The sequence below is a fragment of the Xiphias gladius genome, chromosome 3 (genome assembly GCF_016859285.1).
Source record: "Xiphias gladius isolate SHS-SW01 ecotype Sanya breed wild chromosome 3, ASM1685928v1, whole genome shotgun sequence".
Classification (NCBI taxonomy): Eukaryota; Metazoa; Chordata; class Actinopteri; order Istiophoriformes; family Xiphiidae; genus Xiphias; species Xiphias gladius.
In genome coordinates this window covers 3,137,503-3,152,925 of record NC_053402.1, presented here as the reverse complement: position 1 = coordinate 3,152,925, position 15,423 = coordinate 3,137,503, and the positions used below count along the sequence as shown (strand labels likewise).

Below are 15,423 nucleotides of genomic sequence, written 5' to 3'. Positions count from 1 at the left end.
ACCCGTTAGTCGTGGACTCTAAAGATATAACATAAAAATGCCTCCGTACTTGATTGGGAGAAGACCTATCCATACCATACATAATTACATCAAGGAAACTGAAATGGCTTCAACCATTTACCGGACATGTACAGTATCAATAGGCCCAGATATCAAGACAAGCAAACACACAAACCTGGATGTATTTTTTGAGCAATAGGAATACCTGTGTTAGAGATTAACATTCAAGAATTTTCCTTGGGCTGTGCAGAACAGTCAAACACATATTGTTTTCTCATTCTTTAGAATAAAACAACTGTATTTTAAGAAAAACAATATACATATATACATCCTGTAACAATTTCTTTCATTAGTGCAAACAACATTTTTGATATAAATCATCTTCAGATTGGCATGTATTCATTCAAGAATTTTCTTTTAACAGCGCAAAACACATACAAAACAATTTCACAACACATGTATACAGACAGTGAGCAGATCCTCAGGTATGTGTGTGATTAGTGCTGTCAGCGACTTATCTCAAATCTCACACTCATGTTAACAGCGGTTAGAGCTGAAAGTGCTTCTCACTGGTGGGGAATCACGACCAATAAGAAATGCATTCTCTGTTTGGGAAGTGGAACATAACATGGCAGACAGGCTAAGGGAGCGCAGCAGGGTTTCCTTCTATCACATGCAAATCACCCTGTCTAACATGTAATATTTTTCTCCCTTAGATTTGCACTGAATCGATTCACAAAACTACGAAACAAAGCACGACCTGTATCAATTCAATACGGAAGACGTCTTTTAGTTTCCAATTACGGAATGATTCCGTGTTTTACAAGACAGTTGGCAACCCTATACACACCTGTCTTAGCCTCTCTTCTATATGGCTATCTAACATGACACATGGAATTCTAGAGAAATGGCAGCTAGTAGCATTGATAATGCCAACCAGAAGTTTTTAGAGAGCAGAGATTACAACTAGAAAATTGAAAAAATTATTTTAAAAGAGAGCGTTTCTGAGTTTTATGGATATGGATGAAACAAAGTTACAAGATCTTTAGTTTTTCTGTTTAACTTATTTAAACTCACAAAGGTTTCAATTTCTTATGGTAACTTTTGTAGTGGATGCTGACTTGTCTTAGAATATGGAAAGTATATCACGGGAACGCGCAAATTTTTTCAGTAAGACCACTGAAAGATATTCTAAATGAGAGATTGCACGAGTTACAGAAGCTAGTGGAACAGAAGCTTGCCCAAATGTGATGTCATGACTTTGGCTCTCTATACTAGACCTTTTAATAACAAGTATCATTGATTAGCCACACAGGATCATGAAAAGAGACTTTTAATAGATTCAGAGAATCTGAGATTTTTTTTTATTTCTCTGAAAAATTAAAACCATGGTGCATGTTCCATCCAAAGCCATCATACTGCACCTATTGTCAGCTGTTACCAAACCCCATACTGAAACTCCAATGTCAAGTCAAACTGATCTCCAAAGCATTGATCATAGAGGCACAAATCATTTAAAAGCCATAAACATTCAGTAAATGGACTGCACTTATACTGCAGTCCATTTACTGCACTTGTATAGCGCTTTTCTAGTCTTATCGACCAATCAAAGGCTTTACACTATATGCCACATTCACCCATTCACACACACATTCATACAGCACTTTTCTACACATACAGCGCTTTCTAATCATACACGCACACACTCACACACTGATGATACATCGGGGGCAATTTGGGATTCAGTATCTTGCCCACAGACACTTCGACATGCGGACTGAAGGAGCTGGGGATCGAACAACCAACCTTCCGGCTAGTTGACGACCTAATTAGCTAATAGCTAATTCTGCACTCAGAGCTAACCGGGTGGTTTCCTTCTTGACAAAATTAACATTTTTCACCCTTTGATTTGTGCAGTTTAGGCACAAAAACATCTAACCATGTTGATCTCCTCTTATGCTCTCAAGCTTTTCCATTTTCTATCCCCCTTTGTGCTTGTGCATCTCACTTATGACATTGCTTGGAAACCCATCTATTTGACACTGGAATGAAATGCAAAACCAGAGGCTGGTAGCCTAGCTTAGCATAAAAACCGGAAGCAGGAGGAAACAGCTAATTTTTTAAAAAAAAAGTTCAAAAAGGCACTCACCAGGACCTCTAAAACTCACAAATATCGTGTCTTGTGTGTTTAATTCATACACAAACAGAAATGTAAAAATGACAATTTATGGTTTCAAAGGGGGTTACTGTACATAATAACAGTGTATCTATTTCTTGGCAAACAGTGGCCAAGTATAGTGACTTGCTGGAGTGTAGTCATCTACCGACTTTGTTTGCTGGATCCAAGGGTTCACTTATTTTTTCCACCAGCACTGTCGATGTTTAATGGGTTTGTTCTATAAAGACACAACAATTATAATTGTTTGTGTGTTATTAGATTAAGCACATTGTGTTTGTCTATACTTTTATGACCAAGTCATGCACAAAACCAGGTGACTCCAAAGGGTTCACACTTTTGTTACCACTGCATATGATACTTTCTTTTAAATAATGTTTACTACTAGCATATTTTTAGAACAGTATTAATTGTAAATAAAAATGTATATATTAAATGTTTATTTAAAAACAACATTGGCAATATCTTTTTTCAAGAGTCATCTCTGCAGGTTGCACACAGCCCCAACTACCAACCCAGGACTAAAAAAGTTAACAAAAAACTTAAGCTTATTTCAGTGAGCACATAGTAATAACTCAAATGGACTGAGAAGAACGTATCAACTTTTAATCATCTCAGATCTCTCATGTGGACTGTGGTAGCTAGACAGTAAGGTAACAATGTTCAGAGATTTTGAACCCTGAAACTATAAAAGTGAGGCAACAAAGAAAGGATTTTATAAGTGGGGGGAACATGGCCCCCATCTCAGTTTAATAATTAGACATACCAGCAGGATTTTGTGACATCACAACTAGTTTGGAGATAGTCATGGTCCAACATGCAACTTGCAAGTGTGATGTGGAAACCTGAAGCATCCAGGTTACATACACTGAGAATGGACTTTCCAGTGAAGTTGGAGACATCTAGTGTTAAACTTTTGAAAAGAACATTATTTACATATTCATAGATTCTGGATTTTTCAACGAGGGAAAAAAAAGAGACTTCATTTTAGGATTTTTTTTAACAAGGTAATTGAAACTGTGAAAAAATATCAGAAACAAATTAATATTCAAAGCAGTGTTATTTTTTATATGTCTTAAAACACGTCTGGAGGGGCCTTTAAAATGTATTGAGACAAATATTGAATCAATGCATTGACAAATATTACACATTTGTTTATTTCTTTGATATTTGCATTTTTACATGATAAGGCTGGCATTACCCTACATTTTTTGTTGCCAACAAATTCAGTCTGAGATCACATCTGACAACCATGGAGAGCCACAGCTCTTGCAAATAAGTGGCTGGGAAAAGCTAATTCATTTCTGAGCACACACTGACTGGCCATTTCTGTTGGAACGTACAGGGCCTCAAAAATTGTAGAACCATAAATCCTATCTTATTGATCCTGTCTTTTGCAGCTGTAGTTTTTAAATTATATGCTCTCTTCATTTTTTGTGGTGGGGGATCGGTGTTCCCCTGTAACCATGGAGAGTCAGGGGGCAGAGAAAAGAGGGAGTACTTCACTGCAGCAGATGGGAAACACCAAACCTTCGGCTGGCAGGCTCAGTGGGCTCCTGGCTGCAGTGTGGTGAACACACACAGACACACACGCACACTCTGGCTGTCACCTCTCCCAGAGCATGGGGCATGGCAGATTTACTGCTACTGTGCCCCCGCTATGTGAGGTGGAGAGTGCAAAGTGACTTATTTAGCTTTCTGTCTGTCTGCCCAACGTCCAGTCCATGTTTTCTTCACTACATTTTCCAGGGATTAACTAGAACTCTTTCTTTCCCACACCTACAGCTAACTGATGATGGATCTATTTGGCAGAGGAGAGCTGGGGCTGCTGGGAGGAGGAGAGAGGCTGAGAGATGACGTGGGTGTACCTGGGATCAGCTGGTCAGCCAATCGGCTGCCAGAGGACATGTACCCGGCATCGGGATTGGCACTGGCTGCTGCCTATCATGACATTAAGACCCGGCTGGCCAGTCTGGAGAGGGAGAACAGCAGCATCAAGAGGAAACTCAAACACTACGAGGTCAAGGTGGAGAGCAACAGCAGAAAGCAGCACACACCCACACACCTTACACACATATTTATGCATAAAATATAGAATACAATATAACTGAATAGAGTCTATTTTGTGAGTGCATTATTTTCTGGAAAGTATCTCTCCTCTCCTCCAGTTTCCCGTGATCAGTGAATTCGGAGAGGAGAGAATAGTGTGTTGTTCCTGTGAGCCCATCATCAAGGACACCAGTGTAATCCAATCCGAGACCACCAACCTACAACAGAGGATCAACTCTCTCACTCAGGAGGTACATAGTAATACCATCACTGCAACTACTACAAGTAGTGGATCTAAAAGAAGTTGCACAAGTTGTATTAATACCATTAGTTGAGTGATAATTACTCAACAGAGATAATATAGGGTTTGCAAGTTCTGCTTATTCTCTTCAATTCCAAATCCATTCACAAATTTAACCTGCAGTACATGTTGCAGATTAGGCAAGATCTTTTCAGGACTGCTGTGAAAGGCTTAGTGATTCACTAATTCCAAGCACACAGCTGAGCAAGTTCCGCCCTTTTACTGTACCAAACATACTTAATATTTGCAATACAATTTAGTCTCTCCAGACTGAATTTTGGCTGTGAACTTGTATTTGGTAAAACTAAATATTAAATCTGAGTGTGCCCAAATTCCCAACTGTTCCTGAGAATTTGATCTGCTATTTATTTTGTAAGTAAACCCAGGAAAATAAGGACCAAATAAAGTTTTAATTTATTTAGTTTTATTGTGTCACTTGTTCTAATGTCTCATCTGCGCGCTCTGTGTGACCCTCTTTCTTTCACTCATTTTCATTAGACATTCCCATCGCATAGTCTCGGCTAGGTGGAAATGTATCTTTGTGTGCCGGATGAGGGGAGAGATAGGCACCTGAATCAACATGTACATGATTTTTGAACAAGCATGTTTACCAGAAAACTAACCACATATCCACCCATTGTCCATAACCCGCCTTTCAGTGTGCTCACTGCTCTGGCACCAAAGTAAAATGGGACATAATTCAAACAAAGTGTCTCCTATTCATACAAGGCATAGGCTAACCTTGAGTCCACAGCGTCATCCTAGTCAATAGTATTGTCTAGATCAGCCAAACAGCAAGGCATAGTGATGAAACACAACACAGCGTGCAAAAGAAAACAACAACAATAAACCAAAACCATGTGTAACTTACCTACTTTGTTTATTCTACCAAATTTATCCAAACTAGCCTACTTAGCCAATCTGCCAACAGACTTTAGCCCTTGAACAAGACAAGCACAAACTGAAATTCTTATGAGACAAAAACATAAAGGATAATTTGAGTGTAGTACAACTTGGTTCTTCTAAGATAATTGTAATTTTAGTGTTCACCTTATTTTTTCACTATATTTTTCTCTAATAGCAAAGTTGACTAACATGGTGATTATTTTAAAGCTTGTCTAATTGTCTTACTGCTCATGTTTCTTGTCTTGTCTGACTTCTTTAAATTGATGTGTATGTGTTTATTGATAGGTATTCATTAAGTATGAATAAAAGCCCCAAGTTGTAATATCCTTCAATCCGTCTATGAAAGATTAATCTTGTTTTTTTTGGTTCAGCTTCAGAAGAGTAAGGACAGAGAGGAGAGATTGGAGGAAGTCATCCAGGCTTATGAGAAGATTCACTTGGAGAAAAGCAATGTCCAGAGAGATCTAGACAAAATGGTGAACACACACACACACACACTAATGTTTTATTTCAATAAAATTTTATATGTTATACTACTGTGTTTCGTAGCAATTTGGGTTTTAGTTCCACATATATGTAAGTTTGTATGTATGTCAGACAACTCTAGCAGAGCAGCATGTGGAGAGGATCTGCAGTTTGGAGTCAGCTCTCAGACAGAGAGAAACTTCCCTTCAGAAACTCAGTGCTCAACTCCGAAACAAAGACACGCATCAGTCTCAACTCCACGCCACCCTGGATGTACCTAGAGGTGGGTTCCGTTTGGACCAGCAGTAGTCCCAGTCAGATCACAGGAGTATTAACAGTAATAGCAGGCAGAGTAATACAAGTAATAAAAGTAGTTGTAGCAGAACACCACTCATAATAGTATAACTATTAGCAGCCTCAACCAGCCATTTATCAGCTGCTAATATCACTAGCTTAAAGCGCCGGGTCACCCAAATGGCCCCTTAAACGACTTCCTACCACAAGACAAAAGCACCTTCTCATTTCTAGCTTACAACCATCGATGTCGTGGGCTAAAATGACAGCTGTCACTGCTATAGCTAAAGGATAATTGATCTAACATTTCAGTTGGTTGAGAATGCTATCTTTACTTTTTAATATTTCAAGCTGAGTTGTGAACTTTGAAAAAGGGGTTTTAAATGAGCACTTGAAGGCTACATACATGATACTGTGCTGAAAGACTGAGGCTAAAGCTGCATGCCCCAGGCAAACAGACAGCATCTTCAGCAATTGATGATCCATGTAGAAACATGGAAATAAAGATCAGCATTCTTTTTGTGCTGCAGTGTAGAGTTAGTCTCAATTTTCAAGACCACATTCATGTTATATCATTTAAGCCATAATTACAAGCGGCCTACGTTTCTGACAGCAACAATCCCCACCTTAGTGAAAAAACTATAGACATGCCAACAAACTACTGGCAGAAGGGCTGCAAATGCACCACTGATGGAAGTTACAACAAAATAAAATCATTCGTTTTAAGGGAGCTATACATTGTTTGTATCTGGTTTTACTTAGTAACAAACTGCTATGAATATGTAACACAACAAAATTAGCTAATTTTGGCTGGTATGGTTGTAAGGCTAGCCCTAGGGCTGACCACTTTGGAATGATGCATCAACATTCCCAAATTGGAATAAGGGGTTCCTGTGACTGCAGCATAAGAGTGATAAGGAAAAATGCATCATTGCAACTTAACATTGTTTAGCTGCTTTGCTACAGACTTGGACAATACAGAGATAAGATCTATGATTAACTGTCCATATTTTCTGTACACATACATACTATATGTTTCACTTCTAATGTTCCATGATAAAAAAGCTCTTAGGATGAGGAGTAACAGATGTGTTTGGCAAATGTAATGCTATCTAGGATAATGAGTGGCTGTAATGTAAACTTAGAACAGAGCTGCTATCCCACACTCTGATATAGTAGCATCCATGGCTTCCATACAGAGGGGAAATAATACACAGCAGAAGTGCCAGTCATGAAAAGGACATTTTTAAACTGTAACTCTTCAAAATAATGTATGAAATGCCACTGGCCTTGGAAATAACACCGGGTTAGTTTACTACTGTAGGTGGCTTACTACTGTAGGTAGTAAGCTAGTTAGCCAGACATGCTAATGTTTTCAGCTTTCATTAGAGCCAGCAAACACTGCTCAGTCCATTCCTTACACTTTTGCTCTTGTATTCTTGGTTTTGGTGAGGATAAAAAAGAAACCGCCATCCAAACTCTTTATATACAGAATACCTCTCTTAATACAGCCCCATACCAACCACATATAGGGAAATCCAAAGCTTGACAGGTCTGCCCTGCCTAGTTACAGTTGCTAGACTATGATTGGACAGTTGCTGTTCAGTGGAGGGGTTTAGCAAGCAGTCAATTAAATAACACAATATCCCAGGTTTCGTGAACTTGACATTTTCTTATCTAAATAAAATTAGAATTGAATGTGGCTAATTTATGATCAGCATCAGTTTACTTTTCTCTTCATAACTACACCTAATTAATAACCAACAAGTAAACACTGAACTAACCATGACTGCAAACTACATACATATAAAATGACAATACTAATTATATATGAATTGAAGTCTATTGCTCCATTGATATGATTGTATAGCAGTGACTTGAGAGAAAAACAAGAAGAAAAGATGAAACAGACTGAAGCTGTTTGGTTTGTCAGAGGGTCGTGGGCCAACGCTACAGAGCTCCCGTAGTCTGGACGCCCTGTCAGACCTGAAGCTACAGCGACTGGAGGCTGAACTTGAGGGGGCACGGCACCAGGCCGAGGGAGCCTGTCAGAGGGAGAAGGAGCTGAGGGCCGAGCTTCAGAGGCTGCAGCAGGAGGTAGCCCAGCTACAGGAAGCACAAAGACAGGTAGGCTTGATGCTCAGACTGGATGTTTGTACTTGTGGTACTATCGGAACCATTATCTCTATTCTAGGCCTCCAGACTGGAGTCATTTTTATGATATTTGATGGCCATTTGCAGTGACAGTGCAACAAAAGTTTATTACTGATACACTCTTTATTTACAGGGTTTGCACAGTCGTGTTTGTGACAGTTGCTATTACTTTTTTGGCTGTTACCATTGTTACCAATGCTATGTTACCATTGTTAGGTAACAGAGTTGTGAGCATGGACTTGAAGTTCTTCCAGTTAGCGCAGTTAAGTATAAGGCTGCCAATATCCTTTATTTTTCTTATTGTCAGCAAATCCCATGTGCAGAGCTAAATCAACAATGAATGTACCTTACTATAAACTATTGTGTGTGTATCAAAACCTGATATATTATCTTATTCCTCAGTGCCACAGACATTCATTGTTGTTCTAAAGCTATTAAAAACACATGAATGAGACACAGTGTTACACTGGGTGACAGGTTCCTTTATTACCATGAACACACACTGTATTTTATTTTGACTCAATCCCATATCCTGCTACCCCAAACTCACTAGAGCACCAATTGTGGATTAATCCACTCCTGAAAATTGTCCCCAATAAATGTACTATTTCCTCCTGTTTGAGTAACTTAAAAAAACTCCAGTAACTAGCTGTTTTAGGAAATTAATTAGCCTTTTTTAAAAGTGAAACTACATGTCTGTCAACAATTTTAGAGATTTACATCTTTAAAAACCAATAGGCCTAGGGCTGAGAGCCTCAGATAGGTTTAGGAACAGTGTTGTCAGCTGTACAACACTGACATCCTCTTATAAGCTCTTTGTGACTGTGTTTCACAGCATTTCTTTTTCTTTAAGTATCAAACTGTTTCATTGGATATGATGGTCTTCAAGGTATGTTAGGTTTATAGTACAACAATTCTACAGACATAACCTATTTGTTTACACACTAGGATGCATAGTGTCATTTAGCTGTTTATTCCACAATAATTGTGAAATTACGATACGTCTTTGTAAGATTTTGTTTTAGTACTGAGAGATGGACCAACACATGGTTGTTTTTGGTCTTTTGATGAGATTTGCTGACAGTAAGAAAAATAAAGAATTAGACCAGCTTTATCCTTTAAGGGATGTTCCTACAACTTGGCTCATCAACACAGCGATTTGCAGCAGCTTACTATCCTTAAATGTCTGAGCCACTTTAAATTCAGCACCAAGAAGGGTTGGTAAAATAGTCACTGCTCAAACCTTTATCAAATTTAAAGTTCACTGGTGATTTACTTTTCCCAAGTCCCATTTCTCTGCAAATTGATTTTCATCACTTGCAGGAATGAATTGATAGTAGTGGCTGCCAATCTGAAAATGTATGTTGATAATGATGTTCATTAGTGATCCTGGAAGTAGTACTTTGACTTAACACTTTGGGTTGAATGTTGGAGCTCTGATATTTTTGATAAACTAGAACCTGTTCATACTTAGGCAAGTCTGTAAGTGCCCAGACTGGTTCTTTTATACTTTACTTCATTTACCTCATTTAAGATATATTTTACATGAACAGAGATTAGTTCCAAAGCATACATACAGCAGACAGATAAAATCAATTAATAAAAATAGTTGTAGTGCTAGGGAGAATTTAAACAAAGCTGGACCACAAATAGAAAAACAAATAAATAAAAATTTCATAGATATGTTGTTAAGTGCTGCAGCCCTTACCCCAGCTCTGTGTCTGTCTCTCTTTTAGTCACGGGGGCTGACCCCACACTGTGAGCACTGTGACGTAGAATGGATAAAGAAAGCCGGGGATGAACAGTGAGTCTCATTTTAAAGAGGAGAATATTTTGAAAGCAGTCTATAGTACTTGTCAGTTTGTAATTTATATGTATTTATTTATTCTCTCTCTTTGTCTGTTGCAGGGTGAACCTAGCATTAGCCTACACTGAGCTAACAGAGGAGTTGGGTCGGGTTCACAGTCTGGCTGTAAAACAGAGTGACCTTCTACGACACGTCTCACACGAGTCTGGTAGGTCACCTGGCTGGGTTATGGTTTAAGGACTTCATGGTACCATTAGATATTTAAAGCAGAGGGTAGTGGAGTGGTTAGAAATATGATGGAAGTCTACTAGCTTGAAAATCCAGTCCACTGGAAATACAGAACAAGACAATCTCAAATTGGCCTTACATTTTTACATGAGCTCCCAGTGGGGTAAACCATTATTGCACCAGATAATTGAAAACAGGACAAGAAATGTAAAATATCTTTTTTATTGTTGGTGCTGCTGGTTAGTAAGTAACAAATGTTAAAATGGTTGCGTCAAATAATAAACAAATGAAAGGAGTTTGGAATAAATCTGTATTTTTTAAGATTATTTGTTGTAGCTTCACCACAATGCTCAGCCATTGTAGCCATATCAATTTGTTGCACCTACAAAGCCCCTGGATGTAATTAGTGTACACACATTAAATGCACAACTGTCACAGCCTCTCAGGAATGCTGGATTTCAGTGAGATGGGTGCTGGGAGAAAGTCAGTTTGTGTAATAACATCATACTAAATGCCACACAACATTCATGTTTTTTTCAGTAATTTGAATGGTCAGGGTAATTTATATAGATATATTGAGATAAAGCCTAAATCTGTTTACTTCTGTCTCCTTCTCTTGTGCTCCTCCAGTCTCTCGTCCTCCCACAACTCCTCAGCGTCTCTCCCCCACCTCCCCCCAGCGCCCCTCACTCTCTCCTGACAGGCTTCTCCCCAACCCCTCTCCTCCTCTGTCCCTTTGCGACGGACCTAACTCGTACTCTCATCAGCCAACCAGCAGCCGTCTTCGAGCAAAGTTCCAGGGTCGCCGTAGTTACTCAGAGGTGAGTCTACAAATCTTTGATGAAACTTTGTGGGACAATTGAACATGCAACTATATGTGTAATTTTGTAGTGAAACAGATTACTGCATAGAGGAATCATTTGAACATTTGACCTTCTCCTTTTCTCAGGTATCTGACCCATCAGCTTTCCAGAGGCCTCCTGCACGCCTGATGAGGGACCCAGTATCCACTCTTCCCAAGCCCAGGCCTGTCATGGGCGAGATAAAGGGTTATAGCCAAACCAAACCTCAGCTCCGTACCTCCTTGGTGGGCCTAGTCAGACCAGCCTCAGCTCATGGAGCTGGAGGGGAGAGGGGGGGGGGAGGCGGAGGAGAGAGAGGTGGGGGCAGCAGTTTAAGCAGCAGTCCTCATCACTGTGCTTTGGACCTGGGCTTTCCAATGGCTGCCGAGGTGAGACACAGAGCTTTTGTTTGGATTTATTAAGTCAGTGACCTCCTCATTGTTAACAACCTTTAAAGCTAATTAGCAAGAGCATGATATAGCGGCTGTTAAAAAAATAAATGATAAAAAAAGACAAAAGAATAAAAAGACAATAACATGGACAAATGTATAACAACATAACAAAGCAAAGGCACAGGGAAAAGGCAGTTTAGAAGCTAGGCCAGCTTCCCTGTTCACTGACAGGTAACATTACAGTGTATGTGTCAGGTGACATAAAGAAGGAAAAGGCTTCCATGCAATTCTTTTTTAAGGTAAGACAAGAGACTGCTGAAGAACTATTTGGATGTAGCACCATGGTTCAGAGTTAAAAATGCAGACAACAATTGGGTTGATTGCCATGAAATTTGGTACAGATATTCAGGTTCCCCTTCGGATGAATTCTACTAACTTTCGTGATCCTGCCATCAGGTCAAAAATTTAATTTGTCCAATATTTTGGTTTTGACAAAATACCTGCAAAAGTAATGAAATTCCCCTTGATGTTTAAAGCTAATTAGCAAATGTTACCATGTTAACATGCTAAACTTAGATGGTAAAAAGATTGTAAACATTATACCTGGTAAACAGTACTTTAGCATTGTCATTGTGGGCATGTTAGCATGCTGAAGTTAGCATTTAGCTCAAAACACAGCTGTACCTCACAGAGTTGCTAGAATTGCTGTAGACTCGACACCTTGTCACAAAGGAGGCATGGGTTGTTAGCAGAGCAGAAGCAGCAGCTCTGGTGCTCCATGTGTGTCCACATAGGATGTGTTCAGGCACAGTATTGAGTTTAGGTCACCCATATTTAGGAACTGCTAAGCCCCAATACACAATCACTACAGTTACACTTGTAATACAGAGGAAAGTAAACTTGGAGCATACAAATTCACTTAGGGTCACATTAACACGTTTATAGTGCAAGTAAAACGTGACCCATTAATTAGCCTGTGTATACAGCTGAATTGAAACAGGAGTGTATCTGTTCTGTCAGACCTGCGTCAGATAGACGACTGAAAAACAAATATGAAACACCTCCTGTGTAGACACACTGCCTTTCTTGTTGTTTGCTTCGACCTAATAGTGCTTTATGTGGATTTAAGTGTCAGTGGCATACAAGCCACAAATTTTGTAGAGTAAGGTAAGAATAGAGAAGGCCCTGTCCTACTTTCTTATAATTAATTACCTTGTTCTAATACTGTTATAACTGTTATATATCCTTGGTAAGCCATTAGCATGTCACCGCCTGTGTGTCATACTTCCTAAAAAGTACCTTTTTTTTGGGTGGGGAGGGGGGCTATAAAGTATTACACAATCAAACATAATTCTGTAAACTTTAAAATTTAGAGTAATCATGCTGCTCTCCCCTGCCTCTTCTCTCATCAAGGTGCATCACTTCTGTCGTCTTGATGACCCCCCTGAGCCCACCCCACTGGTGACACCACCACAGTCCTCTGATGATGAAGAGGTGATGATGATGATGTTTGTGGCTCTTCCAGTGGCTTTAAAGCTGGGTTAATTATTTTGAAAATGTGTGTGTTATGTACATTTACAGGATGTATGTACGTATCTATCGCCGACTGCCAGCCCGCCTCGGACTCTGGGCGCAATTGGGATTGGCTCATCATCACCTAGAGAACAGCACCTCCATCCCTCATTCCCATCTCCAAGGAAACAGCCCCACCATCCCTCCTTCTCAGCCCCTGAGGGCCCTGCCACCCTCTCCTGCCATCTGCCTCCCTACATGAACACAGAGCATGCACAGTCGTGGCCTTCCATTAACGTGAGTAGAAAACAAATTATTTAATATAATTATATAAAGCAAAAGATTCCCTGCTGTCCTTGTGCGGAAACGGAGGATAAATGGAAAAAAAAAGGAAACACAACACAAAACTAATAATTCACACCAGACCACCAATCACCATTGCACTGTAAGCAGAAATGATTAAGTAAAAGTCAAACAAGACTAGGGCAAAACCTATTATATGGCTGGACCCCCCTTTATCTGTTTGCTTCTCTCCTACTTTCTGTGCTCACATATTTTAACACAGTATTTTAATACAGCTGAATTCCCAACAAAGTTGTCCTTATTTACATGTTTTTTTCTGTTTATGTTGTCTGACAACTGAACAAGTATAAAATAGTGACTGAAATGCAGCCCATTAAGACGACATGTTAACCAGCAGTCAGTTCCAAGCCATTTCCAAGCTGCTACTGACCCCCTGCTAAAATTCTGATTTCATAACCACAACATTGTCTGACAAAATCAACAGACACATAAGTTAAAGACAACGGCTTTGCTGTGATTTTGCCTATATTTACATGTAAAATGATCACTCAGACGTGAATGAGCTTTTAACTGTATCTCTATGTCAGCTACCGTGCAGTGCAATATTGGCTAATGTCTTCTAAGTAAAGTAGCAAAGGTTTGTTCAAAAAGTCACTAGATTTGCCGCTAGGTGCTTTTGTGAAAAAATGTTGAAAAAAGGGTCTGAAAAGTCTGTACATCTGGTGACAAAGGCGCTAAGTTGGCAACACTGCCTGTGAACACCCATTGAGGCTTATTAGAAACTGTTTGTGCCAATTCATTTTGAAAGAGCAATGGCCAACAGGGAAACTCCAACACTCAGCCAGCTGGCCAGTGGTGTAAGTTTAGCAGTCAGTCAGTTACACACAGACATTCACCTCTCTAGGGCAGGCCTTGCTGTTGTGGTCCGATCCCCATACTAGCCTATGATAGCTGTATTTTGCTCAGACTTTGTCTGTCAGTTTATCCAGCCCTTTACTCCGCACTACACGATCTAGGGATTCAACTTCAGTAAGACCAGGAGGCCTACACAGCAGCAAGCTTTCCCAACCCAGGTAAAGACGCAAGTGGTGCAAGAGGCCAGGTAAACACGGCACTCAAGCAGGTATTAGCGCCAGGCTAAGCGCTATGCCCTGCAGACCACCAATACCATTTATTCTGCCAACGTCTGCTCTCTGGAAAAAAGATGGATTGTTTGAGACTGGATTTAACCACGCAGTGCAAGGTGAGAGACTGTTGTGCTTTGAATCTCACCAAGACATGGTTAAACTCTGCTGTTCTGAACGACACCATTTGTGTGGATGGGCTAACAACATTCCACTGGGAAAGGAGCCACCAGCCAAAACCTGGTGCGCAAACACAGAAATTTTCTTGAGTCATTATTCTCTAGATATAGAGCTCCTGATGCTAAAGCGTCGACCGTTCTATCTGCCAAGGGAATTCACTGCCATTACCACTGCTGCTGTATATATTCCCCTAGTACAAATACAAAAGATACAAAATCCACACTGTATCAGTCAGTCAGCGCCTTGCAGAACAGTAATCCAGACTATGTTTTGCATTATTGCTGGAGACCAGGTTTACACTAACATCAAACAGGCATTCAAGGTAGCTCCTCATCCCCACCTTGGAAATTTGGACCATCTCTCTGTTATGCTAATTCTAGCATACGGGCAACTGCTTACCGAAAGCAAACCATCTGTGAAACAGATTAGAGCCTGGCCAGAGGGAGCCATTTCAACACTCCAGTACTGTTTTGGATGCATGAACTGGAATGTGTTCACAGACTACAGGAACTCCCCAACACCCTGCAATGACATCAACAATTTCCTTCATGCACTAAATGACTACTTTGGCCGGTTCGAGAAAAGAACAGCAAAGAAAGCCATCCCCTGTCTGGATGACCAAGTGCTCTGTCTTGATCAAGCTGATGTCTGGAGGATCCTAAACAGGGTCAACCCACAGAAAGCTGGAAG

General features: G+C 40.0%; 1 protein-coding gene across 2 annotated transcripts in view; it reads left to right on the top strand.

Moving 5' to 3' along the window:
- Positions 1-15,423, top strand: part of LOC120788114 (TANK-binding kinase 1-binding protein 1-like) — a 36,324-nt gene that overhangs the window by 15,997 nt on the left and 4,904 nt on the right. Inside the window, exons 1-12 of one of the 2 annotated variants that reach the window (XM_040123647.1) lie at positions 3,653-3,746; positions 3,962-4,202; positions 4,345-4,476; positions 5,804-5,908; positions 6,030-6,180; positions 8,125-8,318; positions 10,082-10,149; positions 10,254-10,360; positions 11,011-11,201; positions 11,330-11,611; positions 13,028-13,108; positions 13,196-13,423. In XM_040123647.1, the coding sequence (XP_039979581.1) occupies positions 3,969-4,202; positions 4,345-4,476; positions 5,804-5,908; positions 6,030-6,180; positions 8,125-8,318; positions 10,082-10,149; positions 10,254-10,360; positions 11,011-11,201; positions 11,330-11,611; positions 13,028-13,108; positions 13,196-13,423 (1,773 nt within the window). In that variant the 5' untranslated portion in view covers positions 3,653-3,746; positions 3,962-3,968. Of the gene's footprint in view, positions 1-3,652; positions 3,747-3,961; positions 4,203-4,344; positions 4,477-5,803; positions 5,909-6,029; positions 6,181-8,124; positions 8,319-10,081; positions 10,150-10,253; positions 10,361-11,010; positions 11,202-11,329; positions 11,612-13,027; positions 13,109-13,195; positions 13,424-15,423 lie in introns of those variants that run through there. The other variant, XM_040123646.1, reaches the window with a different exon arrangement.